The 26,994-nt window shown below is 41.5% G+C and overlaps 1 protein-coding gene across 1 annotated transcript in view; it reads right to left on the reverse strand.

The window, feature by feature from the left end:
- Nucleotides 1–26,994, reverse strand: part of adamts9 (ADAM metallopeptidase with thrombospondin type 1 motif, 9) — a 50,567-nt gene that overhangs the window by 21,446 nt on the left and 2,127 nt on the right. Inside the window, exons 3-28 of the mRNA XM_028576979.1 lie at nucleotides 26,193–26,355; nucleotides 23,798–24,135; nucleotides 23,049–23,132; nucleotides 22,810–22,934; nucleotides 22,152–22,192; nucleotides 21,923–22,028; nucleotides 20,673–20,819; nucleotides 19,806–19,947; nucleotides 18,588–18,692; nucleotides 17,305–17,450; nucleotides 16,664–16,845; nucleotides 16,383–16,519; nucleotides 15,201–15,318; nucleotides 14,912–15,007; nucleotides 13,739–13,905; nucleotides 13,391–13,520; nucleotides 12,246–12,372; nucleotides 11,922–12,132; nucleotides 11,636–11,800; nucleotides 10,677–10,838; nucleotides 9,406–9,525; nucleotides 7,111–7,218; nucleotides 6,864–7,031; nucleotides 4,882–5,130; nucleotides 2,694–2,855; nucleotides 2,245–2,421 (exon numbers count right to left, since the gene is read on the reverse strand). Coding sequence (XP_028432780.1) covers nucleotides 2,245–2,421; nucleotides 2,694–2,855; nucleotides 4,882–5,130; nucleotides 6,864–7,031; nucleotides 7,111–7,218; nucleotides 9,406–9,525; nucleotides 10,677–10,838; nucleotides 11,636–11,800; nucleotides 11,922–12,132; nucleotides 12,246–12,372; nucleotides 13,391–13,520; nucleotides 13,739–13,905; nucleotides 14,912–15,007; nucleotides 15,201–15,318; nucleotides 16,383–16,519; nucleotides 16,664–16,845; nucleotides 17,305–17,450; nucleotides 18,588–18,692; nucleotides 19,806–19,947; nucleotides 20,673–20,819; nucleotides 21,923–22,028; nucleotides 22,152–22,192; nucleotides 22,810–22,934; nucleotides 23,049–23,132; nucleotides 23,798–24,135; nucleotides 26,193–26,355 — 3,876 coding nt within the window. The remainder of the gene's footprint in view (nucleotides 1–2,244; nucleotides 2,422–2,693; nucleotides 2,856–4,881; nucleotides 5,131–6,863; nucleotides 7,032–7,110; nucleotides 7,219–9,405; nucleotides 9,526–10,676; nucleotides 10,839–11,635; nucleotides 11,801–11,921; nucleotides 12,133–12,245; nucleotides 12,373–13,390; nucleotides 13,521–13,738; nucleotides 13,906–14,911; nucleotides 15,008–15,200; nucleotides 15,319–16,382; nucleotides 16,520–16,663; nucleotides 16,846–17,304; nucleotides 17,451–18,587; nucleotides 18,693–19,805; nucleotides 19,948–20,672; nucleotides 20,820–21,922; nucleotides 22,029–22,151; nucleotides 22,193–22,809; nucleotides 22,935–23,048; nucleotides 23,133–23,797; nucleotides 24,136–26,192; nucleotides 26,356–26,994) is intronic.

Below are 26,994 nucleotides of genomic sequence, written 5' to 3' on the forward strand. Positions count from 1 at the left end.
GAAATCTTCTTGAAACACAAACTAATACTGCCATCTGTGAATAAGATAAATACAATATGCTTATTTCAAAAGCCTGTTGATACGGTGTTTGATCTGTACTGCTATTTACACCAAGAGGTTGACCACAAGGAGTCAAACTGCTAAGACTGAAATGTGAAAATAAAGAGGAATAATAGGATGTGCTTGTAAATACTGTGTTCTGCTTCACTGATTCAACCTAAATTTTACGCTGCCTTACAATCACACTTGTGGGAGTCATTACAAGCAATAGTTCTCATTAGTAAATGATGTGTGGTTAAAAAATGTTCTCACTGCTGTTTAACAAGCCCCTTAAAATAAGGTGTGATGTCATTTATGACCAGGAGGAGTCAACTGGGTGGGCTGCAGGCAAATGTTGCCCCTAACCACAGATTTTGGATCAGTTTTTACTGTCTTCAACAGGATTGCAATACAAGGTGGGAAATGACACACACACCCTGTCCATCAACTGCACTGGGTAGCCTCAACAACTCATGCTTAATCTTAGTCAGCCAAAATCCCTCCAGTGCAAGGGAGAGAAAGATACGGCAGGGGGGCAATCAAAACAGAGACTGAGGTAGACACATCAGGTTGGCTCAAAATTAGAGCTCTGGATACAAAACACTATTAACTTCCCGTGGTCACAGGTATAAGTGTTCAAAGTACGTCATTTTAACAGCCCATTCTCTTCATGGTTGAACAAGTTGTTTGATTGACATTCAAAGACAATTCAACATTATTTCATCAAATCTGTGATACACTTTGCATTAAGCTGATCAATCTGATTAACAATCAACTAACTGCTCATGGAAAGAAATAAAAAGTACAGAAAAGGCAGCATCAAAAAGCAATGTGCCACAATAAACACCTAACCGTCCAAAAATGTGATGGTTCATTCTTGATATTTAAATCTCCCTTGTTTGGCCAAAGCACCACTTTAGTTTAGGAGGTTATCATAGTTTAATGGCTAGAAGAGTTGTGTTTTGTTCCAAATGAGGTATTGTTGAGCATAGCATATTTAGCAACTCCAAGTACAAAGAAAACATTAACTAACACAATATAAATACACTCATATCAAGCACCTTTGGAGCAGAGAGCTTTAAACCTATTGTTTTGGCCACACTAATGAAATCTGGGTCAAAACCCTCTGCCAAACTGGAATACAATGGCTGTTACTACTAATTGTTAGTACTAATTACCACAAACTCTGTGAGACATTTTATTTTACAGTGCTAGTACAGCTGCTGTTTGCTGGTGTTTACTACTGATACTGGACGTTTCAGGAACTTTTGAGTCAACATATTCACGCATTGATGTCAATGTAATTTTGGAGCAACACCACTGTTTGTTTCATAGCAGAAAGTAAAAAAATTAACTGTAAAATAAAGTGTCTAAATAAGATTAGTAACTTCTGTTAAAAAAAACCACATGTGCCTTGAGACAAATTGAAATCTTGATACAATAGCCATTTCAAAAATGTATATAGTACAAAGATGTAGTACACAGCCCAAACACAGTCCAATGTAAGTTGGTGCTTTTAAAGTTAATAACAGAACATAGACTAGAATCTGTAGCACCACATATTTGGAGATTATGGGCTATTCTTTGGATAATAAAAGAGCAAGGCATCGTATTGTATATTCCTGATATACAAAAACATTCATCAGTTTTGCATATGAACAGAGTTTGGCTAAATACAAAGAGCTAAGTCACAAAATAAATCACTTTTAAAAGTTAACGCTATATACAAAAGATAAAAAGGAAAAAATATCTTAATAAATTATCTTTAAAAACAATATTTTACAAAACTAACTTTGATTTTAATACAAAGTGATCCTGAATTTTTCAAATACTAATACAAGGCTCAACAACAGTTTTATGGTAACTAGGACTGACACAAAGTTCTTCTGGTCACAGCTGTCACTGAAGTCTTATTGACATTACTTTTTTTGCATATTGCAAGTGAGTGTTTCTTTGCCATTCAAGCAGAACAGAACAGAATTAACTTTCCGAATGTCTTGAGGAAATGTTGACCAATCGCAGGCACCAGAGAGGGAGCAGGAAGTGGAGGAGGTTAAAAGTAAAAGTAGGGAAGCAGGTCATTTCCAGTGCAAAAGCACCAAAGTCAAAGCCCCTTGAAGACTGTTTGTGAAAGAGTAAGTATACAGGTATTTGAAAAAAAAATGTGAGGTTGAAAAACAAGATGAGTATTTTTTATGAGCGTACCGAGCTCCATGGGTCTGTGCTCCAGTGGGGGCTAGACGGGCATGGCTGAGTATTGCACTGCTCACGATCTGGTGGCTTGTCGTGGATCTCGCAGCTCAGATCATTGAAACGCTCGCCGTTTGGACGCTGACACACCACCAGCCTTGTCTTTATCCCACCTCCGCATGGCTTGGTACACTGAAGACAGCAAGAGGAGAGGTTGTATTTTGTGTGAAGAAAAAACTAGGGCTATTTTTTTCCCGTTAAAAAAGATCTGTCTTGTGTGAAGCATCAAGAATGTGCGCCCGAGCCTTAGCTGAGTTCTAATGCATTTTCAAACCTCCACACTAAGCAACGCCTGCATCAGTCAAACATATTTGTTCAAACACAAATGAGCATCCCACAGTGTCTCTCTAAGCTAGATCAGTATATGTCATGGAGACTCATCGGTAAAGTGATGTCTGTCTTACCTCTCCCCAGTTGCCATAGATCCACTGAGGACATGGCCCTGACTCACAGGATCGTTGCTCATTGGGCCGGCTGCGATCTTCACAGCTGTTGGCAGGGTAGCCGTTCTCATCCTGGCACACTACTACACGCCGCTGGAAACCTCCTGCACATGTGCTGGAGCACTGTTGTACAGAGAGTGAAGAGTTCACAAATAGATGGTTCTCACAAACAGATGCTCAGTGTATAGGTGTAAATAGGTCCCATGGGGAATACACTGTATATTATTTACATATCCTTTAGACACAGTGACGTAAAAACACACACTAAAGTTAAACATCCAGCTGCAAAGTATTAAATCAATGTCAACAAAATCACTAGTTGGTTAATGCCAACAGCACACGTTGTTACGAATCAATGTGCACTATGTGGTATAAATAGCGTGCACACAATGCCCCCACTCTTACAAAAACTCAGAGACTAAGAGACATCTCACGTCAAATGACTGACCATATCTGCTGCTATATTAAAATACATATCCTCAGAACAGAGACAGGAAGCGTCACCAGAAATAGCTTTAATCACTTCCCAGAATTATTTAAAGGTCAAAGTTATTTTTGGACAGAGATTATCACTAACACAGTTTTTTTTTTTTTTTTTTTTTTTTTTTTAAACAGCTGAACAATACAAAGAAAGAGATCCATGGTGGGATCAGCCTGTAGCTCTTGGGTCTTGCTATCCTGTGGTGTGTCACAATGGCTAAATACTTAAAAAGAGAGCAAGGCCTGAAGAACTGCCCCTTCATGAGCTTTTGTAAAAGTCTGCATCAGGTTACAAAACACATTGTAGGAAGTTAATAACTAGTTTTTTGAAATTGCTTGACTTTACAATTTACATTAGTCACTGCAATACAAGGAATGTAAAGAATACTTGATAACATGACGACACATTTAGTTAGGACACCTTCAAACTACATTGTGTAATTTTTTGAGTTGATTCTTAGCAAAAAATACGTTTCACAAATATGTGCTCATTCATGTGATATTACTTCCACCAACTAATCAAAGTATTCTCGTACACGTAGTATCTGCCATTCAGAATCATTCAGAATACATAGGAGCGAGTCGCTCGAATGACGGCCGCCATGTTGCACCTCCATCTTTAAAATACATTAGCCAAAGAGGGACACTCAGTGGCACCGTGACGAATGCCAGGTAGGGGGAGTTTACTCGCGACTGCCGGCAGATTTGAAAGCCTGTTGAAAATGGAGGATCACACATATTCTCTAGGACATGTAACGGAGTCGCCAAGGAAGTTAAAAAGAGAATTAAAACGACAACGCGACAAAGACCAAAGTTGATATTGGAGTGGCTTTTCCAAGATGGAAAGAGCTGATAAGGAGCAAGGATTTTGAAAGGGACGCCGATGTTTCCTACTTTCTTCTCCACAGGTAATTTTGCCTATTTGTGTAAATTCAAAGTTTCATAGTTGCTTGGCTAACTATAGCATGGTTGTGCATAACTTCGTGATTTCCCTGGCAGACAACTCACGTCATGCAGTTGTAACACAGACAGCTAGAACAGCTGCGTGTAAACGATGGAGATACTAAGAGCTAATTTCGCGCTCAGCCACCGTAGGAGTTAGAACACGCTCGGAATGGGGGGGGCTAGAAAGTAAGATTCAGGTGGTTGTCATATAAAATTTCACCGCTAGATGGGAGAAATTCTTACACAATGTAGCTTTAAAGAAACTACATTTAACCCTCTTGTTGTGATCTAGATGAAACTCTCTCATGTCTGTATTGTCACAATAACGCTACAACCAGAAGCTGGTTAGCATGGCTTAGCACAAAGACTATAAACAGGGGAAAACAGCTAGCCTGGCTCTGTCCAAACTAAATCCACCTACACAGATCTTTAAAGCACTCTAATAAATGTTATTGTTATCTCATATTTGTGTAATCTGTTACCAAATCAAAATAGGTACTGGCTATAGGGCCATATTAACTGTTCCTTTAATACCGCGTAGACACACCATTGGTTCGATAAATGAGGACTACATTTCCACATGCTAAATTTATATCTGGACTGCTATTGTTTGAGCTGAGGGTTTGGTTGAACAAGATTAAGCCCAAATCTTTAGATGTCAGGCTCCAGAGAAGTGGTTTGCTGACCACAGTGATGTGATGCTGCTGTGTGTAAGATGCCTTACCGCGCCCCAGGGTCCAGTCCGCCATTGGTGGGATTGGCTGCGAGGCAGGTTATTCCTGGCACTGGCATTTGGTGAGGACGGGAGAGGTCGGGACTCACTGGAGCGGGACGGGCATTGAGACATAGCACAGTCCTGATCTGTGGTAGGACGATCGTCTGGGTCACACTCAATAGCATTCACTTCTTGGTCACTGAAGTTGACGCACAGTACCTGCCGTGTCGTCTTTCCCTGGCCACAGGTTACTGAGCACTGAAAACACACACATGAAGAAATAGTCATTATGGTGTGCGGCAAGGACAAGGCAAGACCTAACATAATTAAATTCTCCCAATTTGGTGACCTGTTTCCGCTGACACTCGAGTCCAACATGTCTCTAATTTGTCCAGTAAAAATTGCCCTGCAAATGACCTACCATATTTTGCCGAACACGTGACATGACGTGAATTGACATGTCTGTGATTTGGCTTTGTAGTATATAATTTTTTTAAGTTTTGTTTCCTGTGCGCCTTTTTATCCCTCTCGCGAGGACGGATATGGGATCGCAAAGGGCTGTGAATGCAGCCTTTCATCGCCTATTGTGCCCATGAGGCTTCATCCGAGGGCAGACGGTGATACTGGTAACCTGGTACCTGGTAACCTCTACCGGGCCTGGCCCAAAAAGCCACGGAACCCCGACTTAGGGTTGGGTATCATTTGGGATTTTTTCGATACCGGTGTTAAAACGATACTTTTAAAACGGTGCCGGTGCCTAAACGGTGCCTGAACTGATACTTTAAAAAATAGGGTAAGAGGGAATCTGGTATTTTACAATAACTTTGAATGCACCACAAGGCTTACTAGTTTCAAGTGAACACACCGTCTGTGTTGTTTTTCCAACAACGGCAGCTGGACACTGCTTAACGTCCGGCTGTTGTCTACAGTAAAATACAGACACCCTTTACACCATTTAGCTGTCACCATTTTAATCCAGCTGCTAGCTAACGGTAGGCTAACGTAAAAATGAGGCACTGAAATCTGAGTTGCAATCTTCTGCCAAGCACTAATGGTGTCTCACTCAGCTCCACCCTTGCAGAGTCCACTTTCTGTCTTGCATATGGTGATCTACTAGACTTATGCAACAGCTGTCTACTCTAAAACCTTGCCTGGGATTACGCTGTCCAGAGGTTTATACTGCTCTGTCAAAATGTTATGGATTTCACATCATTTTAGATACTGTAAGAAGGTTTTTCATACAGTAAGTCAATGGCCTCTGAAATCTTTTTTCAGCCTAAGGATGAACTATTTCTAATGAGAGACTTTGCCCTGGTAGTACGTGTGTGTGTGTGTGTGTGTGTGTGTGTGTGTGTGTGTGTGTGTGTGTGTGTGTGTGTGTGTATTGTGACCAGACCTCCAGTCTGTCTGTACTGCATCACCAGGACTCTGATGAGAAACATCTGTAAACAAAACTGGAGCCCCTCACTGCAGCCCCTTGCATCTCCCAGCTCCAGACACTTTAGCCTCACTCCCATTCTCTCTCTCTACACACACACACACACACACACACACACACACACACACACACACACACACACACACACTTCCCTAGCCTTATTCCAGCCCTCCTCCAGGCCTGGATACACACTTGCCTTCCAGCTGCCACCCTGTCTCCACATCTTTGCACACAAACATCTACATAGCGTGCACACACACTAATTGTCAGTGTGGGTGAAAAATAATGTAGAGAATACCGTAATAAATGAACTTTGTAGGAAAAAACATCTGGATGGCAATATTGAAGGCACACTGGTGGTATATAGGTTATTCAACAGTGCTGTCTGTCAGTATAATAAGATGCAGATCTGAGGGAAAATACTTCAATTCAACAGGAAAACTCAAAATTCCCAATTATTTGAATCCGGTGCAGCAACTTTAATTGTAATTTTGAAATAATGTATTACTGGATCAGATACAAATTAATAAATTACAAAGGGTGGTTTTCTTACCACTGTCCATTCCAGCACTTTCCACTGTCCGCAGGCCACAACTGAGCACACTTCTCTGGCAAGGGGTTTTGGTAGATGGGCGCACGCTGACTCCTCTGCCACACCACCCTGATTGTCCCGGCAACTCACATAGCGCATACGCGTCCCTTTGCCACAGCTGGCACTACACTGTTGTGCAGAGGAGAGAGGTTAAGAAGCTGGAAAACAACAAAGACAAACAAACTGAAGATGTGACAGAACTACCAACCTGGGTCCAGGAACCAAACCGCCACTGTGTTTTGTGGCCCTGGTTGTAGGGGACTTTAGTCCCCGGGGGAACAGGGTGGCTGCTGGGACACTGGGCCAGTTCACAGTCCTGTTGAAGGGAGGACACATACACCCATTCATGCAGTGATTAACAAAATGAATATACTGTAACAACATCTGTCCCTGACCACAAAATACCATGAATATCAGAGATAGCTCATCTGGCATGGGACATTCATTAACAACTTAAACTATATTCCTTCAGCCCTATGTTTGAGAGTAGTTGTAATTCTCATCAACCCTTTCCCCCAACCTTACCAAAACAACATTAACAGGGTCCGCCCCGTCAGTTAAAACTATGGATTGTGGCAGTAAGCCACTCAGCATAAAGCCCTGATCCCTGTCATAACAGGTCATAGTGGAGTGGTATTCAGGGCTCCAATGCCCATGCTGGCGTGGTTGTAAACTCCACCCCTAATCCACCCCCTTGTCCCTCACCTTCCGCCCTTTCCTCTTCCCCCCCACGCCCTCTGGTGCCCTCTGACCCCCAGTCTCTAGGAATGAGGGACCTTAATCAGGTTGCGTAGGCTCTGAGCAGGCTCCACATTCCACACTCCGCCTCCTGACGGAAGCAAATAGTCTTTATGGAACCCCGAAAGTAGCTCTACTTCCTGTCAGACCCACATTTTACATGTATGAACGGATAAAATATGATTTTGTGATGACCATGTGAGTTTGTTGTGTATGCTTATATATTACAGCTTTAGGGCTTTTATAAATTATATAACAGGCCCAAGCAGGTTCCATAACTGTTCAGCCTTTATCCAATCTACGTGTGGAAGTATCGAGCAAAGCATCTCTTGTCTCCACCTCTCTACTCCTTGTACTCAGACCTCAATCTATCTATCTGTCCTTTTATCTAAGCCCTGCTTGGTGGCTTGTGGGACAAGCGGCTGGTGACCCACTTCATGGCTGGCTGGTTGGAATCACAACAAGGTGGGGCGACTGCTTTAGGGTCACTGGCTCTGTCGCCCCAGGCACCGGAATTAAGAGCCGCTGCGACTAGAGGGGGGCCTCATACTGAGTCTGCATGCTCAGCCCTCTGAAATGGGTTTACGCCCCACGCTGACCAAACAAAACTCTGATTCAGCTCATTATAGGTTTCTTTGGTGATTCTGTGTCTCTTTGTGTGTGTGTGGAACACTTAACAAACAGATGCACACGCAGATTTAGACAACAAAAACAATTGCACATTTAAATCTGTGGGAGTGAGGATATAGGAGCAAAATATTTAAAACTGTGGCATTACTTTTTAACTAACCTGCTTTATATAGTAGCAATTAGTCATTTGAAGAAAATCCATTAAATGTGGATTGTGATATTTCTGTAAATTATGATTTATTTAGGTCTGTAGTTAAGTGTCCGAGAACAGCTGTCAAGGGATGTTTTGAAGTGAAGGTATGGTAAGATTCAAACTAAAAGCAAATACTTGATAAGAAAGACATGTGCTCTGCCAGACTTTAGTGTATCGTACATAATAAAAATAAGAGTATAGAGCTCAACAGTGTGGTTCCGGAAGTAAAAATCCCATTGATTTTCTCCAGAAGGATTTAGATTATCAGCAATAATGTCTAAACCATCCGAGGTAGACTGACCACGAGCTACGTGGTTGTGAAACGGAAGTTTCTGCTCCTGTAGAAGCTAGAAGTCTGTATGAAATCAACTTTGTTTTAAGAAAAACATGTTTTATCATAGAAAGCCCAAATCTTATGGAGAAAAACTACAGTACCCACAGTCCTAAGCGTAACAGCAACGTCTCTGATTGGTCCAACTCGCTGTTACCATAGAAACGTTTACCGTACCCGCGAATCCGGGAACCAGAGCCGTTAAAAAAAAGTGGGCGGTCACTGTTGAGCTCTATTCTAAAGAATAACACTGGTTATCTTAAAACATTTGGGCTTTCTATGCGGGGATAGTGAGGCCGGTATAACCTCCCCCTCTGTCTTTCTCTCTAGACCAGACCAGATCAGACCACGTAGCTTTATTGAGACCAGGTGGAAATTAAATGTGTGTTTGTCTGTGTGTGTGTTTTGAGCGTCATGTGCATGAGCATGGATGCGTCCTTCTCTCCTCACAGTATAAATCAGTTTGAGACTCAACCATGGAACAACTGTTGCTCTCACAGCAAGGACGAGATAAAAAACAAGACCGTGGGCAGTTGAGAGAAGAAGAAAGAGAAAGATGTTAGAGAGGGAGTAAAAATGCAAGGAAAGAAGGAAGATAATGCCCTTCTTACCTGGGTGTCAGTGGGTCTGGTCGCAGCATTACATTCAGTGTCATCCATGACAGCACCATAAGAGCCAACTACACACTTCACGGCTCGCATCTGGTAGCCTGGCCCACACGAGGTAGTGCACTGGGTTCAAAAAAAGAGAGGAAAAAAAGGAGTGGTGGGGGAACATTAGCAACAGTGAGACAAAGAGAAAACAGAGAAAGAGGCAAGGAAGGCAAGCAAAAAAACAACAACAGTTCATTTGAGCCAAAAAAAAGCAACTCCCTCACACAAACAAATCAAGAAACTGTAAACCAGGCATAGAAAATGAAAAAATAGCTTATTTTACCCCTCCACTCCCCTGACAAACATCCTAAGATCCAAGTTTCAAGCAGATAAGAGTCTTAAAGATCAAACACATGAGGAACCTTGGCTCATGTACATTGCACTTGTCTTTTTTTCTACTGTAGCCAAGTCAGAGGGTACTACCCCACGCTCTCTTCTGCCTCGCTGCCTCCAATGAAACAGGGTCAAACTTGTGTGGCGGCAACTTCAACTAACATTTGACAACGCTTCATTAAACGACTTCAAATATACCTTAACATGCGCACATCCTCTGATGGGGGGCACAAAAATATCTCAAATTTTTGGGTGTTCACTTCTCTGTGCACAGACACAAATGAGACACTAAACACACAGACACTATATACTGTATTCATAACCCTATATAATGCTTTTGTAGAAGAACACGCCTACCCACATCATCCATAGCTTTTGTATATTTATTTTGGCAGGATGTGCTCTGTGTCAGGCGAGAGAAAATGGGACGGTGCTAAATAATGAGCTTAGCTTATCTGTGTCCTCCCCTTGGTTTGCATCTGGGCAGAATTCACCAGATTGAGAATTACAGAGAAACAGTTTTTTGTCAACGTCAGCCTCTGTGCTGCTTTCCATCAACTGGGTAGATGTCTATATTACACAAGAAAGCAGTGGCTGTTGATCAAGATATCTGGAACAGCATCTTGGAAAGACCAATTCATTTTCTGATATAAGACTCATATCAAGCATGGCTGTATGATTATTTTCTTTCATGAGGTCAACGGGCCAATCTTAGAAAAGAACACCTGGTATAAGGCTAAAAGTGCAATTTCCAATCATACACAAAACAGAGTGATCCGCTGTTTCACCTGTTCTGGAATATAAATGAATTATTTAACATAATTAGTTTTTTTATCACAAACGATCAATTACTTTACAAGGCATAGTGCATACTATACACTATTGTTAACACTCACCTGTCCCCAGGGTCCGACCTGCCAAGAGGCACACTCCTGCTGTTGGCACATCTGCACCGACTCAGGTTTAGATGAGCCACAAAAGCGGTCGTCTAAACGGTCCTCACCAAACTGACACCACATCTGACGGTGCTTATAGCCTTTCCCGCACGTCACAAGACACTGAAAGGAAAATATTTCAGGTTTTAGAGACAGATATGAATACAGTACATTACATCAGCACTGGCCACTTTACTAGCCACTGAGCCTGCTGGAATTCCAGTTCATGACAGAGGGAGATCACTTAGTGTTGTGGAAAGCAGGATATGCAGATTACAAAACAAATAAAGGGTTGGAAGGGACTAAAAGACAGGCCAGAGTATCTATTTATGTGTAAGTACAGTGCATGTTTATACATTGCAGTGTAGGTGTTTTATCAGCACCACATGGGAGATCTGAAATATTCCTGGAATGCAGCCCAATGCTTTGCAAGCTCCTCGCTCTACAATGTGTAAACTGTACAGCAGTGAAGTACAATCTTATCCTGCAGTCAACGATTTCCCAACACTCTAGTGGAAGGAGGGGAGTAACTCTCCCAAAGCTGAGAAATGCACAATCAACACTGGGATTTTACATCTGATCCAGATCACTGCTGGCTTAAAACTATAGTATTTACACCATTTCCCTTTGCATTGACTAAACCCAGCTTGATAAACACCAGGAAGTCTTCCTCACAGATAAATGTAAATGCACAAGCCTTATGTTACTGTATGCCTTAAAAGAAACTCACAAATGACAGAAGAAAAACATCTTAAGAGGAATAATGACTATGTAAATGGTTGGAAATTAAAGAAAGGAATATTTTAACGTAAACATTAAGTGTATATACTATCACTGCCTCAATCTAATACATGTGACCAGTAAATATCGGACCGGTCTTCCTCTAATGGAAAAGAAAATACAATAAGAGCTGAACTGACCTCAGACCAGTCGCCAGTCTTCCATTGTGGACAGAGGAATTCATTACAGGGTTGGACGGTCATCTTGTCCCTTTGACTGCATTTGCTCTCATCCCCGCCAGCATCGGGTGCCTTTCGACACACTGCCCCTCGACGGCGGGTGCCCCCACCACAGCTTTTGGTGCACTGCAGTACAAACGTTTCAACATCAGCTAGTGTAAACACATATACACAACCTGAGATAAACTTTGACAAACATCTGGATTATGCTCACACACAAACCCCACACTTCCTACAACAATCTCACCTCTGACCAAGGGGAGTACTCCCAGCCACCCGGGTTACAGTCTCCATGGCAACCTTCCTTGTCATCGGGTTTGCGCTGACCGCTACAATAGCGGTCATCAACCTTCTGGGTTTTACCATCTGTGCGGCTGATTTTGGCACAGTATATTTCCAGGGTACGATATCCCAGGCCGCACTGAGCTGTGCACTCACTCTTACGAGCCACATGCCACCTGCATCAAGGGGGACAGAGAAAATCCTGGTCAGTATTTTTAAATGACCAAGTGAAGAAAGAATTATTGATTGGTTCATATAGCTACTAAAGGCTGGTTGAACTAAGACAAACCTGAGTTCACATTCAGTGTTACAGGCTTCAGTGATGACAGCAGGTCTAGCTGTACCGTGACACCTCTGGTCTGACACCACGACCCTGTCTGACTCTCTGCTACAGAGAATCTTCCGTTTGCGCTCTCCTATGAAGACATAATGATGCAAGTTTGGACAGCAGGTAAATACAAACAAATTCTGATGCACCATTTACCAAACGAACACTGAAATACTGCACGCAAAACAGCAATTTGTTGTTACCTCCACCGTTACGGATATTAAAGAAAATGTGTTGTTGTGTATTGTGGACACAAAGAAATGTGCAAAAATCCATGACTAGAGTTGCAGTCTAGGGTTTTATAACTTCATCCTCAAATGGAACTCCATTACCTTCCACTGCCTATCTGACCTCAAGTTCTGTAAGATCCTGCAAGTAGTTGCCATGCAACAGCTTGCTCAAGTACAATATAGATCATCATAGGAACACAACGACTACCAGCAGCAATGCGCGTGTGCTTCACCTTGGCTCTTGTGTTGACATCCCTGCACTGAATCACAGTGCACCAACTCTACATGGGAGAGAGATTTAAACCTCATCTGGCTGCAGGAAATAGATTCTTTATCAGTACCTCTTGTTACAAAGTTTTGCACCTCAGTGCTATGAGAGCTCTGTGTGGCCCCAGAGTGCCAGAAAAGCCGAATAAATCAGAAAATCAAAAGGTGCTGAGGGCATTACATGTTAGCTGTTTATCCTGCTGTGTGAACTCATTGGTTTCTCTTTGGAATTTACTGTTGGTTGTTCAAGCAGAGCAGTGTCAAAAAGTGGAGAAAGAAGTTCTCAGACAAAGTGTTTGAGTCATAACACATAACAGGTTTTCGAGTTTACCTGCGATCCGCCTCTGCACGCCTACAAACTCCAACATATCCTGGGTCAGGTCAAAGAAGGAAATCTGACACAGCACACTATGAGGGTCGAACTTTAATCACTTGTTCCAAACCTATATGTCTAGCATGAAGCTGTCAAGTTTAGCCAGACAATCTTCTCTTTCCTGCAGTTCCCACGTCTCCTCTCTCCGTTCCATCTCATCTTTATTCTCACCACACCATTTATCATTGACCCCTCCCATCACCTCACTGTGCTAACCCGTTGTGCCTCCCCCTCACCTTGGCACAGGCGGCTGCACTCCTGCCAGGGCCCATAGGCATCCCAGAGGAACTGCTGAGGTTTGTCTTCTATGGGGATGTTAAAGGAGTACCTGACATCTGGGTTGTAAAGGTTCCCCACAGACAGCACCTGGGGAAAATGCAGGTCATGTGATATGCATTATTTTACAGTAGGATTATGAGTTTCTAACATCATGGATTTACCACATCTTCCAAAGTAAAAGTAAAACCTTTTGAAGGTCAAGCCTGTAGAAGTATTTAAGTTTCACTCGTGCCACTGCTTCTAAATCAGTCTACCTCTGCATCTCCTCCGTGGCAAACTAAGCCATCGTGATAAGGAGAACTTACCTGGACAATGATCTCCTCCTCGATGCGGTCAGTACAGTTGATCCTCTCAATGACATGGTCAGAGCCACTGTACTCGATGACGGCATTTCCTACTTTGATTTCCCTTTTGAACATGCTGACCACAAACTCTCCATTAAGCAGGAACTCTCCACGGCTATTTGATATGGCTGCAGAGAGAGAAAAAACACTTACTGTGCTTGATCCCACTGAGACAGAGAGACAGAATGAGCAGTATTCAATGTGAAATGTTTTGTGAAAATTACCGTTCCTATGACACTAACAAGCTAAAGTAAACAAAACAATAGCTTCTTTTTGCGTGTGTCAGGGTAGCTTGCCAACATTGTGGCTAACATTTTCATTTACAGTAAGGCACACGCAGTAGGCAGCAGTAAAGTCTTATCGGGGTAAAATAATTCTCCGTTTAAGTCCCATCCAGGGGCATCCTGTTCTGTTCAACAACCAGTCTGCTGCACTGCACTCATTCAGCCTAATGCGATTATGGAGCTAATTTCCTGCCTTTACTTTCCTCGCCATTTCACACGTTACACTAATATGACCGTGGAGAGCGGCCCTCATTCTGGCAAAATCGTCTCCACTTTGGGCACCTAATAACTGTGCTCATACACAAATACATTTAACCTTGATGGAATGGTAGCCAGAGGGCTATCTGAGCTCAAGTAGTAGGGCTATAAAGTTTTATCGGGTAAAATAATTCTGTTTAAGTCCCTATCCAGGGGCATCCTGTTCTGCACGCTGGTGCCAACAAGACATGTAAACTAATAGCTGACAAAGCAGCCCTATCCAGACAGACAGGCATATGGTACAGAAAAACACACATTTACAGCACCAAAGAAAATACACACCTGCACACACACACACACAAGATACGTGAAGTGCTTATAAACCAACTGGAATGGTACCCACAGGCTTAATTCTGGCTCATTAACATGTTAGCATGCACGCTATATGCCAACTCCTTGGGTTTGCATTATATGACTTTACACTTAAAGCTGAACACCGTTATTCACATAGATAGGCAGGCAGAGACAACACATGCAGTCTTTCAACAGCTCATTGCTTTAGAAATGACTGGACACAGTATTTATGGAAATGTGGAAATACAATGAAAATATTAACAGTAGTTTCTTTTAAACAAAATGTTGGATGTCTTACAGAGGTAGTTGTCATCCTCCGGTTTCCCTGAGTAGCTGTGTTGCCGCACATCTACATTTGTAGCACCACTGGGTATTCGCACTACTTCATTATAGCCTGCAAACAGCATGAGTAGTGTGTCAGATCATTAGTTCACTCTAGGTCTGTGCCTATGCTAACAAGTGAGTCACACTTTCAGGGCTATTTATTCTGACAACTAAGCACATGTAAAAATGTGTTAAAGCAATATATCTTACACTTGCTGAAAGTGAAATGATAGTGTAATTTAAAAATAAAAGCTATAGCTCACCATAGTGGACGATGTTGAAGGTGCCTGCCACAGTTTTGCAGGAAGAGTTGTCACCTCCGCACACACCACACTTGTCCCTCCTGGCTTTAGAGTTCAAGACATGGTCACAGCCCGCTTGCTGCTCAGTAAAGAAGTAGAAGGGAGGGATTTAAAATACGCAATAAGAAAATGCCAGGAGTAAATAGTAGTAGTAGGAAAGGGACAAAAAAGAGGGAAAGAGAAGTTTGAAAAGCAAGAAAGAAGATAGAGGACAAATGGGGATAAAGAGGAGAAGGATGTGCAGACAACATTATATGACAATGTACAGGGAAGTCAGACAGATTTTTCAACAAAATATAGACTTTCTTCAGCTAACACAGTTGCTTAGAAAAGGTTCGACACTGCAATATCAACATGTCAGATAAATAGCCTTCCATTATTTCTTGATTAAATATTGATAATGAAAGAAAAAAATCAAACCCAGTGACCCTACAAATAGTTACATATGAAGTTCTTTAGTTATAGCCATATCGCTGACACCCATCTGAAATTAATTTAGGTGACACACTAGAAATGCCATGAGCTCTGCTTGTAATTGGTTTTAGCAAGACAACTATTTGATTTTCTATAAAGAATGAAGAGCTTAACTCTACTGCCACAGATTTCTTTTCATTAACACAGTTGCTTAGAAAAACTGAAAAAAGATAAATCAAACCCAGATTAAATATTGACCCTACCCTACAAATAGTTACATATGAAGTTCTTTAGTTATAGCCATATCCACCCATCTGAAATTAATTTAGGTGACACACTAGAAATGCCATGAGCTCTGCTTGGACAACTATTTGATTTTCAAAAGAATGAAGAGCAACTCTACTGCCACAGCATGGAACCACAATACTGAACCACAATCTAAACAAAACACTGTGTGTGGTTTAGAGTGTACACAGAGTAACCCGCTGCTTCTTTCAAGAAGCATATTGATGTTTATGGTGTGTTAGTAATCAAGCTTTAAAACTAAATCTGTCACAGGTTTGAGGCAATAAGCCCAGTCTGGTCTGGCAAAGGATTGAAATGCTTTTTTTTTTTTGCTGTGACAACATAGAAAGGATGATTATGTCCACCCCACACAATAACTATGCAAGAATGGTCACTGCTAGTTACGATAACAAGATTAAAGTTAATTAGAGTTAGGAACCTCACCCTGCACAGGCCCTGGACACAGATGTCGTTGGTATCGGGTCCACACGGCGTGCCATCAATGACCCTGTCCCTGAGCTGATAGTAGGCCGTGCTGCCTGCCACCCTGCAGAACAGCTTACACCTGTCCTTCATCAGGACTAACAAATGAAGCGAGACAGAGATGAACACTTAATACCAATAGATGTCAAAGTCAAACTTATATTATGTCTATTATGCACAAGTAATCCAGGGTTGACAAAAGGAGAGAGCAGGATGCCAGTGATTGAAAAAAGGATTCTCACTTCCGCTGTATTTGGGCACCCAGCGAACATTAGGAGGTAGACCGTTGATGTTGAAGTGCCGGCCATCGAAAGCTGCACATTGCTCCTCCCTGAAATCCTTCTTCTGCTTGGAGCAGGGCTCAGAATTACAGGAACGAAACTTCATTCGGCGGCCCACACAATACATTCCTCCATTCCTCGGCCTGAAAGCAAGATTGAGGAAGTGAATGGACCAATCATTGTAACGATTTAATAACTATTTTAAGTAGATGTTTTAGAAAGCATCTTCCACCTTTTCCCTTACAGATTCAAACATTCATCTTTCTGCCCATTTTCCTTTTCACCCTATTGCTCACCATCACACACCTAGAGTATTCCATTTGTATTGTGTTCAGGTTCAAACTCTTTCTCATCATGCCAAATTCTTTTCTATCTGTCTAATAAACTAGGATGAAAGGCAACATTTAAGGAGCCTCAAGTTGTTCTTTATTTACCAGGAAATAAGCCTTTAAGATCTGCCATCAGAGGGCCTGTCTCGATGAACACTAACTATGGAAAGAATTCCCTTAAGGAGGCTTGATCTATGGAACATTGACTTCAGCAGCTAAGATGGAGACAAGGTCCACTGGGCATGCATGACTACAAAGAGAGGGACTGCTCACACAGGTCGGTTGCATTCGCGCACAGCAATCTTGATGCCCCCGCCACATGTCCGCGAACAGGTACCAAAAGGGCTCCAAACTCCCCATGCCCCCTCCACAGGTGTGGCGTCATGCTCTTTGGTTATACACAGGCCATGTTTGCAGTGCTACAAGAAGAGAGAGAAGCAGAAAAAAAAGATGAATGAAGAGAGCGAGATGGAGAAAAAGTCAAAAAGAGAGAGGATGTGGCCGGGTTCGCTCAGTTGGTAGAACAGGTGCACACATATAGAGGTTTATTCCTTGACGCAGCAGCCGCAGGTTTGACTCCAACCTGCAGCCCTTTGCTGCATGTCATTCCCCCTCTCTCTCCCCTTTCATATCTTCATCTGTCCTGTGGAGATAAAGGCCTAAAATGCCCAAGAAAATAATCTTAAAAAAAAAAAAAAAAAAAAAAAAGAGAGGATAAGAGTCAGCACATTAAATCCTATCCATGGAACTGGCAACACATCTATCTGCTCTCCCGTGCTTTGATGCTAATCTGGGAGAAATTATACTGTGAAGCAAATGGAAAAAATAGGAACTGAAAAAGACATTTCACATGAAAATGTTACACGCATTGTCAATAAATACATCTTGGCTCAAAACAGACGGATAATCTTACACTGTTCAACAAACAGACTCCAGCTTAAGTGTTTAGTCTGGTGTACTGCATGGCATGGGATGAGAGGTTGGTGTAAACATGAAAAGGTTTCAACGTCTTTGTGTGTGTGTGTGTGTGTGTGTGTGTCTGTCGCTTTCATGTTCTCTCAGTCTTATAGTGGCAGGAAGCGAGGGGTTAGTGAGAAAGTCCTAATTAAAAGCTACACTAAGAATATCGACCTCCATCATTTACAGCTTTACACCACCTACTTACATGCCAGCCACGTTCAGTTACTGGAGTTGACATATGTGTCAATGGCCAGTTGATTTTTTTTTTCAAGTGTTTGGAATCTTGTATTCTTTTGTCATTTTGAATTAAAACCCCTACGAGCAATTTCTGGTTCATGAGTCACTAGAAAAGCTGTAAGATCAAAACAAGGAAATACGGTGAGGGTTGTCAGATCATCAACACAAATCCATGTGAGTATTACTGTATATCATAATGAATGAAAATTTGGCAAGCCCATCGAGTGCTAAAAACACTCGACGCAATTTTTACCTTTACACGTTCACCTCAAACTTTTGCATAAATAAAACAGTTTAATTTCTTGCTCCTGAGACTTTGTTTTTATTATCAAAATAATAATGTTCCACATGACACTTACCTTTCCAAGAGAGCAGTCAGTGCCGTCTGCCCACGGCATGTGCTGTGTCCTGCAGCCCCGCTGAGCGCCCTCTGGACTGGTGCACCACAGCCTCCGACACTGGGTCTGAGAAACAAACAAACAAACACACAGACACACACAAACACACACACACACACACACACACACACACACACACACACACACACACACACACACACACACACACACACACAGAAAGAGTTAGACAATCAGAAAGACAGGGCACATAAATATCTTGTTAATAACCTCACTGTAGACAACTCTGTTAATACATGGATTCCATATGGCAGACATCCAATTTATAGCACATTATAAAACATTATGCCAGAATGTGACTCCATACAGTGAGTTTGCTGTTTCAGCCATCTCATTTGCCAGGTCTTTCTCAGCCAGTGGCTTACAATATCTTTCTGTCTAGCAAGATAGCATGAGCCAAAAAAACGTTTCCACAGTGCTTTAGGGTGTCAAACCTACTTTTGAGACAAATATACAGTATCTGGATGGTTTGATGTGATGATTCTCGCCCGATTCCGCCTTTTTTCATATTCATGTTTTAAGGAGTTATTAACAGAATGTATTAGGGGTGGGGGGAAAAATCAATACAGCATAGTATCGCAATATTTTCCGTGGCAATACTGTATCGATACACAGACGCCAAGTATTGATCTTTTATTATATATATGTGTTGGTCAGTTTGTCTGCTTGACAATCCCATTTTGCAGCAATAAAAGTGACGTGAGATGAACAAACGGAGAAATGTATCTTTTTAGATAAAACAGATGTTGACAAAGTTTCCTTTTGGGGACATCATTTGAAATTGGGAAAAATTTGAAGTTGGAAAAAAGGTAATAAATTGCAATATATCGCAGAATATTGCAATATCTTTAAAATTGCAATAATATCATATCGTGACGTAAGTATCGTGATGATATCGTATCGTGAGGCCTCTGGTGATTCCCACCCCTAGAATGTATGTAGGTGCTGACATCATCACTTCTTATACATGCATTACATTAGATTTTGTTTGCTTGTATCTCAGAAAGAACTATTAGTATGTTGTTAAATACAGTGAGTGACTTTAAAGGCTTCAAATGCAGCTGAGAACCTCTGCAGCACATGAGCATAACACAGGAGGCTTCCCTCAGAGACCCACATGTGCAACATGACAGTTTAGATTTGCACGCCGACTCCACTTACCATATAAGGGCACACCTGCGTTCCCTGCCCAAATATCAATTCACACTGTTTATTGACATTGTATATCCGTCCAGGCAGCTGCTGCGAGAGACTGTATGGCCTAGAAACGGGCTCGTCGAGCAAGCACTCACCATATCCTGTGCTATTAAGAAATACAAATAAAATGACTTAAAGAAAAAAGGGGAAAAAAAACAAGAGACACAAACAAACAGAAAACACACTCAGTACAGCTGGAGATGTCATTTTTCTGTACATATATACAACCCCTACAGTATCTTGACAGGTTTCTGTTTATATTCAATCAGCTATATGTAGTTAGAAGGGGGGATCTCAAGAGTTAGGGATGCAGAGAGAACTTTAGATAGTTGGGGGTAAGGAAAGGGATTTTGGACAGATGCCAGATGCTATACCATTTACTCTCTACTACAGTAGTAGTTCCCTGTTTTCTCTCAGCGGGTTGAGGAGCCTTAGGAAATGAAGAGTCTAGAGGCTGCAACAGCCTTGAGAAATGACGACAGTTTATTTTGCATTTAGGCCTACAAATTTGTCTGTTTCTGCCAAAAGTGGGGACAAAATGCACTCTGTGTGTGTGTTTGTATGTTTAAGGAAACATATTTCTGAAATCTATGTGATAGTTATAAATACAGTTTTAATCTTAATCTTTAAAGGATATTTGGCCAGAGCTTTAAACTGAAAATAAATTTTAAAAATAGTTCAAATGTACAGTGATTTTTACTTTACTACATACCATTTGATTTCATGCTGTTTGAGTTGTTCAAAAACTTTTCAACAGAAACAGAGCATTATCTACATGATCTTATCCCCATGCATGTTTGGAATAATCTTGAAGAAAAGAGTATGACATACTCAAGGAACTCTGTGATGTACTTCCTGCTACACTTGGACCACATCCAAGGGTTTGTGTTGTAGTTAAGTGTGGGAGCCATCACATGTTGCTGAATTTTAACTCCATCCTCCTTACATTTGTTACTGTCGTCATGAGGCATGTTGAACCTAGCAGAGAGATAACAGAAAAGCAATTTTCAGGTATCATAAAATATATGACATTACCAAGAGAAATGTAATTTCGAGTAATAAATCACGCAGATGCACGTCTCTGTAAGACCACTGCTTGGCTGAGATAAATGTAACAAAAGCCAGTATGATGGTGATGCATGTCTCTATATTGCTTCTGACTGGGACAATAATGTTTTAAGTGTTTCACAATTTTTTGTGTGTGTGTGTGTCATTTGTTCGTGCACATTTTAAATCTAAACATTGATTGTATATCTCCGCTGTCACTGTGATATTGGCTTTGGAAAACCCATTCAAGGTTGCAGCTGGAAATATTTATTTATTTATTTATTTCCTACTTGTGGGGAGTTTGGAATGAAACCAGCACAATATTAAATGATATGAACACTGGGCAAAAGACATAGCAGAAAGCAATTAATGTGAAAATCAGAGCCCAAGAGAAGCAATTAAGCTCCTGCATGGTGAATACATAGAGCCTGGTTGGTGGTGGACAGGTACAGCACCACACTGCCCGCAGCCTTCCCCCTGAGCTACTCAGCTCCCCACCTGACAGGTACCATATAACACTGAGCTCTGGGGCTAAGCAGTCGTCAAGCATGCTGTCACCGCTTGATGCGGATAAACGTGGAATTGAACAATCACACCTTTTGTTTAGTGGTTAGAAGGAGCATTTGTTAGAGATGATGAGGGCTGTTAAGGTCTGTAACAGTCTCCACTGTAGAAGGCTAACCCACCCCCCCCCCAGCTCTGGCTGACTCGGGACGTTGGAAAATGCAGTGTGCTGAAGGGCAGGTTTTACTTAAATTCTGAGAATCCAATTTACAGACTCTTTTCTCTTTTCTCTCAAAATGAAAGGCAGGAAAAATTAGGAGATATGATCAGAAACACACCGAAAACAAAAAGGAATGTACAGCTGTTGTATTGTCCACGTATGCAAGATCCCTTGATCCCCATCTGCTGGTAAGGCATGCGTTGATTCCTAGAAATACTTTTAAAGCTCCACCAGTGTCTCACTGAAGCAACTTACTTGAGGTGATAACAGTACTTGAGGTAAACAATCAGTGGAAACATGCTGTGCTTACACATGGCCAAGTTCATGGGCGATGGTGAATGCGGTGCTGAGACCATTGTCCTCGCTGATGCTGCAACTCCTGTATGGATCACACACCGTCCCCAACTCTGCAAGTCCTTAAATACATAAAAAAAACTTCAGTTTTCCTAATTTTCCATCATGATCATACCACCATCAACACATGAAGTAGAGTATATATTAGTTTATGGTTGTAAGTCTATAAAAAGAAATCTGCTTACCTAAGGTGTCACACTTATCCCGTGCTCTGCAGATGTCCTGCCTGTGGTGAAGACACAGATAATGGGTCATAGTCAATGGCACTGTAGAAAAGAAGAACACTTTCCCAACCTTCAGGGGATCCTCCTTATTTAGGTAAACAGAAGTTACATTCATCAGGCATCTGGACCCCATTTCATCTATGTCTTTGATGCAGCTGGTTCTCCAATAATGTATACTCATTACAATGTGATTTGGTTCATGGGATATTTACCTAAAACTTGTTCAAAGTATATAATTAAGCTTAGCGTTAGTTCACTGATCCCTGTTACACTGACGCTGCTTCACTCACTCACTGCTGCTGGCAACGCTTTGCCTCCACCACCCCAGCCTCCACCTTTCTACTTCAGAGTCCTAACATGACTCAAAGTTTAAAATGCTTTTCAACGTCTTTCTTTTGGATCACTCTTTTATACCCAGGGGGGTTTCTGCATAGCGCTCCCTGGTTCAGCTTAGCATGCTGCTTGGCTGGTCCAGGGAGCATTATCAAGAGCGGAGCCATCGGTGCCAAGCATAACTGTATTTCCTTTTGTTGCAATAAATGGTTACATCTATGACGAGAGTGTTCCTGACTGAACTGTATGCAGCAAGGAATTTGATAAGGTGATACATTTCTCGCACCTGGTGATTAGGATGGCAGTGTCGTGATGGGAATGGTGGTTATCATCCAGAATGTTCTGGCTCTGCTGCCAAATGCAGAAGTTCTTTAAAGTGGTCTGTGCATTAAATGAAATGACGGGACCATCCTGAGAACAAACATAAAGAAATAATCAAAGGTATAATTTATTGATTAGTATGTACACCACATACATGTTGTAAGTGTGTAAGTATGGAGATTAAAACACATTTAGCAATCTTACCAGCTCGTTGTTTATTATGACTAACTTTACAATCACAATGTTAATCAGGTTGCCAATGCTAGGGTCCTTGTAGATAGAAGATACCTGAATAAAGGAAACAAAACATGAGCTCAATCAAGACAAGACTAGTTTTAATATTAGAACCAATATGTTACAATATCTTCATTCACTTAAACCAATTGAAATGTGACACAGTATATTTACTGGTAACTGTAATGTAACATGGACTGCCTTCCTGCAGTTTCAAGCAACTAACAGGAATTTGGTTGATTGGAAGATCAAGTGGCCTGAGCCCCTGTTGAGAAAGTACTGTTAGCTTTGCCAAGAACAGAATATAGGTCATCTCAGACTCCCCCTGAGGACTGTCGGCCCCAGACACCTGTGGAAGCTAGTATTTGAAGTGGCCAAGAGTATGCAGTCTATGTGACATACCTGAGCTTATTTTTAACATTCATCAAAGCAGGCAGGCTCTACCTCAAGTTGCCCTCTCGTCCCCCTGGCCGTTTGAAAGTGGTGTTTACCCCTGCCCTAGGCTGCCCTTTTCCTTTCCATGGCCCTCCTCCAAAGGCCACCTGACTGACTTGCAGCACAGGTACATATACATTTAGTGAACAAATATGCACACATGTAGCTACTTTCTGGCCATATACATGCATAGTATACAGACACATTAACACACTTCCATCTCCCAGCCAACTGCCTCCACCACCCAAACATTCTCTACAAGCAGCCATGAAGATAGAACTTACTATGGACATTAATGTGAGTATGTAGTGCTGTAGGTTGCTGCCGTGATGTTCCACCATTTTGCTGTCGGCCACCAGCATGACTTCAACAAAGCGCGGGTAGGAGAGGAAGCGCTTTGATCTCCTGTGAGGTCCTGAGTCACCGCTGCTATCATTTGATGGTCTAGCAGTAGCACTGCCGCTCTCCGATCTGAGCAAAGCATCGCTGGCAAGGCCAGCAGTCAGTGACCCCAAGTCATTAAATATACCAGCACTGATCACAGGGGCTGCATTGGATATAGTGGTCAGCCCAGCCACTGGCCTTCTCTTAAGCTTGTGTCTCTTATGTCTGTGTTTGTGTCCTGGAGAGAGACGTCAGAAGGAATTAAGTATGAGTAAATATACAAAGATGGAGGGATGATGGGAAATACATTCAGTCAGAAAAACCGACAAGGTATGGATCAATTGTTTGTTTGTCGTGACAATGTGTTTACAATGAAGCTAAAGTGGTGGTTTATGCATTTAAAGGTGGAGATAAATGAGGTAAATTTGCTGTCTGGAAGTGGGTATTGTTAAAATATGTTGCTGCCTCTTTCTCTCTTTTGTTTATTGTTGCTCAAAGAGTGGGTTGACAAATGAACGCTGCCTGGAATGCCTTTTTCTCTCTCTCCCTTCTTTTTCAGAAGAGAGAAGAGAGGAGGGCAAAGAGTTCAGACTAGGTAAACCTGGCACCCAGCCATAAAATGATGGAGCACAAACTGCAGTGCACACACCAAAAAAAGGCAGTTCCACAACTGGGCAGAAAAACCTCTTACATTGAGGGGAATTAATTCTGATTTGAATCATGACATAGCACCAAAATTGCTGAATGCCAGTCTTGTTTCTCATGTCATGCAGATAAATCTTACTGGACCACCAGCCATACATCCCCACCTAAATAACAATGAGCTGGACTACATCATATTAGTGGATCTGCTTTCAGTATACATGATTTATAATCGAAAAAGAACAATTTGCTCTACTTCAAACCTTGGAACTTTGTACAAGGATAAAATGGCTCTTAGTCAAATGTATTTTCCTTCGGGCTATGATATCACACACATACACACATATTACAAGTACAAGAGCACACACACACACACACACACACACACACACATATATATATATACACACACACACAAAACATTTATATGCACAGTGAAACCAAACATCTGCAAAGGATGTCCAGCAAACAAAGAGAAAATATTTCCAGATTTATTTTCTTAGTTTTGATTATTTGACAGTTTCAAGTGGCATGACTTTCTACTATACAAATTTACACTGCTTGTTCACGGCAGTGGGTCGACCTAACTTTCTTATCAAAGAAGAAGAGGAAGTACAAGAGTCAACAGGAAGTTCAGCCAGTAAACTGAGATGGAAAGATACAAGATACAAGATACAAACTTCCAAATGATTTTTCCTGTGTGAGAGTTGGAAAGCTTCCTTTACTACCGTGCTGCACTCTAGGCGCTGCACAGTGCAGGCTATAACATAATATGTCAGCCAAGATAGATTCACACTATATGTTTTCTTTAATTCCATCATTTGTAGCCTACTCATGAAAAAAAAATCTAAATTACATAGTGCCATTTCATTACCATATCACAACAGATAGCAAAGAACAACTGAATAGTTAAAAAGTACACTATTTCATCAGTTTTCCAGAACTTTTCCTTTCCTCATTATTTTTTTTTCTAGGACTTTACAGTAAAGTATCCAGCTCCACAGAGCAATTTTCTTCTTTTAAATATTTGCCTTTCAAAATATAACTCAATAACCAGACAAAATTAAAAGGTGTCTTTGTTTTAGTACCATGCTACAATTATTGTAATAGCTCAATAAGCTCAGTTACTATTACGTAATCGGCTCCTGTTACAACTGATATGACTATGAATGAAATGATGAGACTTTGGGGGTATCGCAGGGATTATGCCTGCTTATTCTGTGGAATACAATTTAAAGGTCACATAATGCATGCACATACAGACATGCAAATGACAAATTTTTCTACTCACAATCAACAAGTATCCCATGAAAACACATGAACCAATTGCATACACAATTGTTTTTTGTTTTGTTTTTACACATACAGCTCTTGGTAGGTCCATGATCAGAAGCAGCGGTGTGCTGGTTAGCTAGAAATGGGACACTAGATGGAGGTTGACTTGAACAGATGTTTAAGTCAGCTGATTGGCCACCTCAGTGGTAAGGTCTAAATCAACACTGGTTGCACGTACATGTGCGTATTTGCAAGCATATGTGTAGAGGCATTAAGGTTGCATCTATGTATTTTTGTGTCATCTATATGCATGTTTAATTTGTGACAATCTTCTGTGTAAATTGCATGCATGCATACCCATCATGTAATAGACCATACCTGAAGTGTCACAAGATGAGTTCTCCCCAGATGTCTGTTTCTTTGGTGAACTCTTCCTGTATACAATATGAGGTTTTGTGTGTTCCTCTTCATAGTGTTCTCCTTGATAGCTGTGTAGGGGCTCCACAAAATACTCCCCTTCTGGAGACCTAAAAGTGCCAAACTGGATGGCAGAAAAAATGCATACCAGTTAGTCTCCATCCATCTATTTTCCGTAAATTCTTAATCCTTTACAGCAACAACATATACAAACATGGGGAGAAGAACTTGCTAAATCTACACAGACAGGACCAAGGGGAATATATAGTTCAAAGATATTTTTGCAAATCAGTGAGCCGCCATACCACACTAATGCAATGTATATTTTAATTACAAAATATGTATAGCAAGCAACAGTGCAATGGGGCTCATGCAGAGACCCGAGGGCTTTTATAAAAAGGTCAAATAAGTGAATTTGCATGCATGTAAGAATGGTCCCAAAACCATAATAATGAGACTTGTGATGCCTATCAGGAAAATAGTGAGACTGTATGTTCTTGGCAAGCTTGCTGAGAGCCTTGTTATTTGTATTTCACATGGCACGTTTAGTGTGACTGGCTAACTTGGAGGTCTATGATGTTTCAGATAAGGTATATGCCAACCCAAGCACATTTCGCTTGTTGCACGTTGGCTGGGGGGAATCATCATGGTAGCCCTGGGGACTGATACAAGTTTTGCACAATTACGTTTGGCATGAGTCATTTTTGTAATCCCTGATAATATGAAAAAAATTATCATTCTCCTGCATGTGCAAAAATGTGCA

This window comes from Perca flavescens, chromosome 4, assembly GCF_004354835.1.
Source record: "Perca flavescens isolate YP-PL-M2 chromosome 4, PFLA_1.0, whole genome shotgun sequence".
NCBI classification, from domain to species: Eukaryota; Metazoa; Chordata; class Actinopteri; order Perciformes; family Percidae; genus Perca; species Perca flavescens.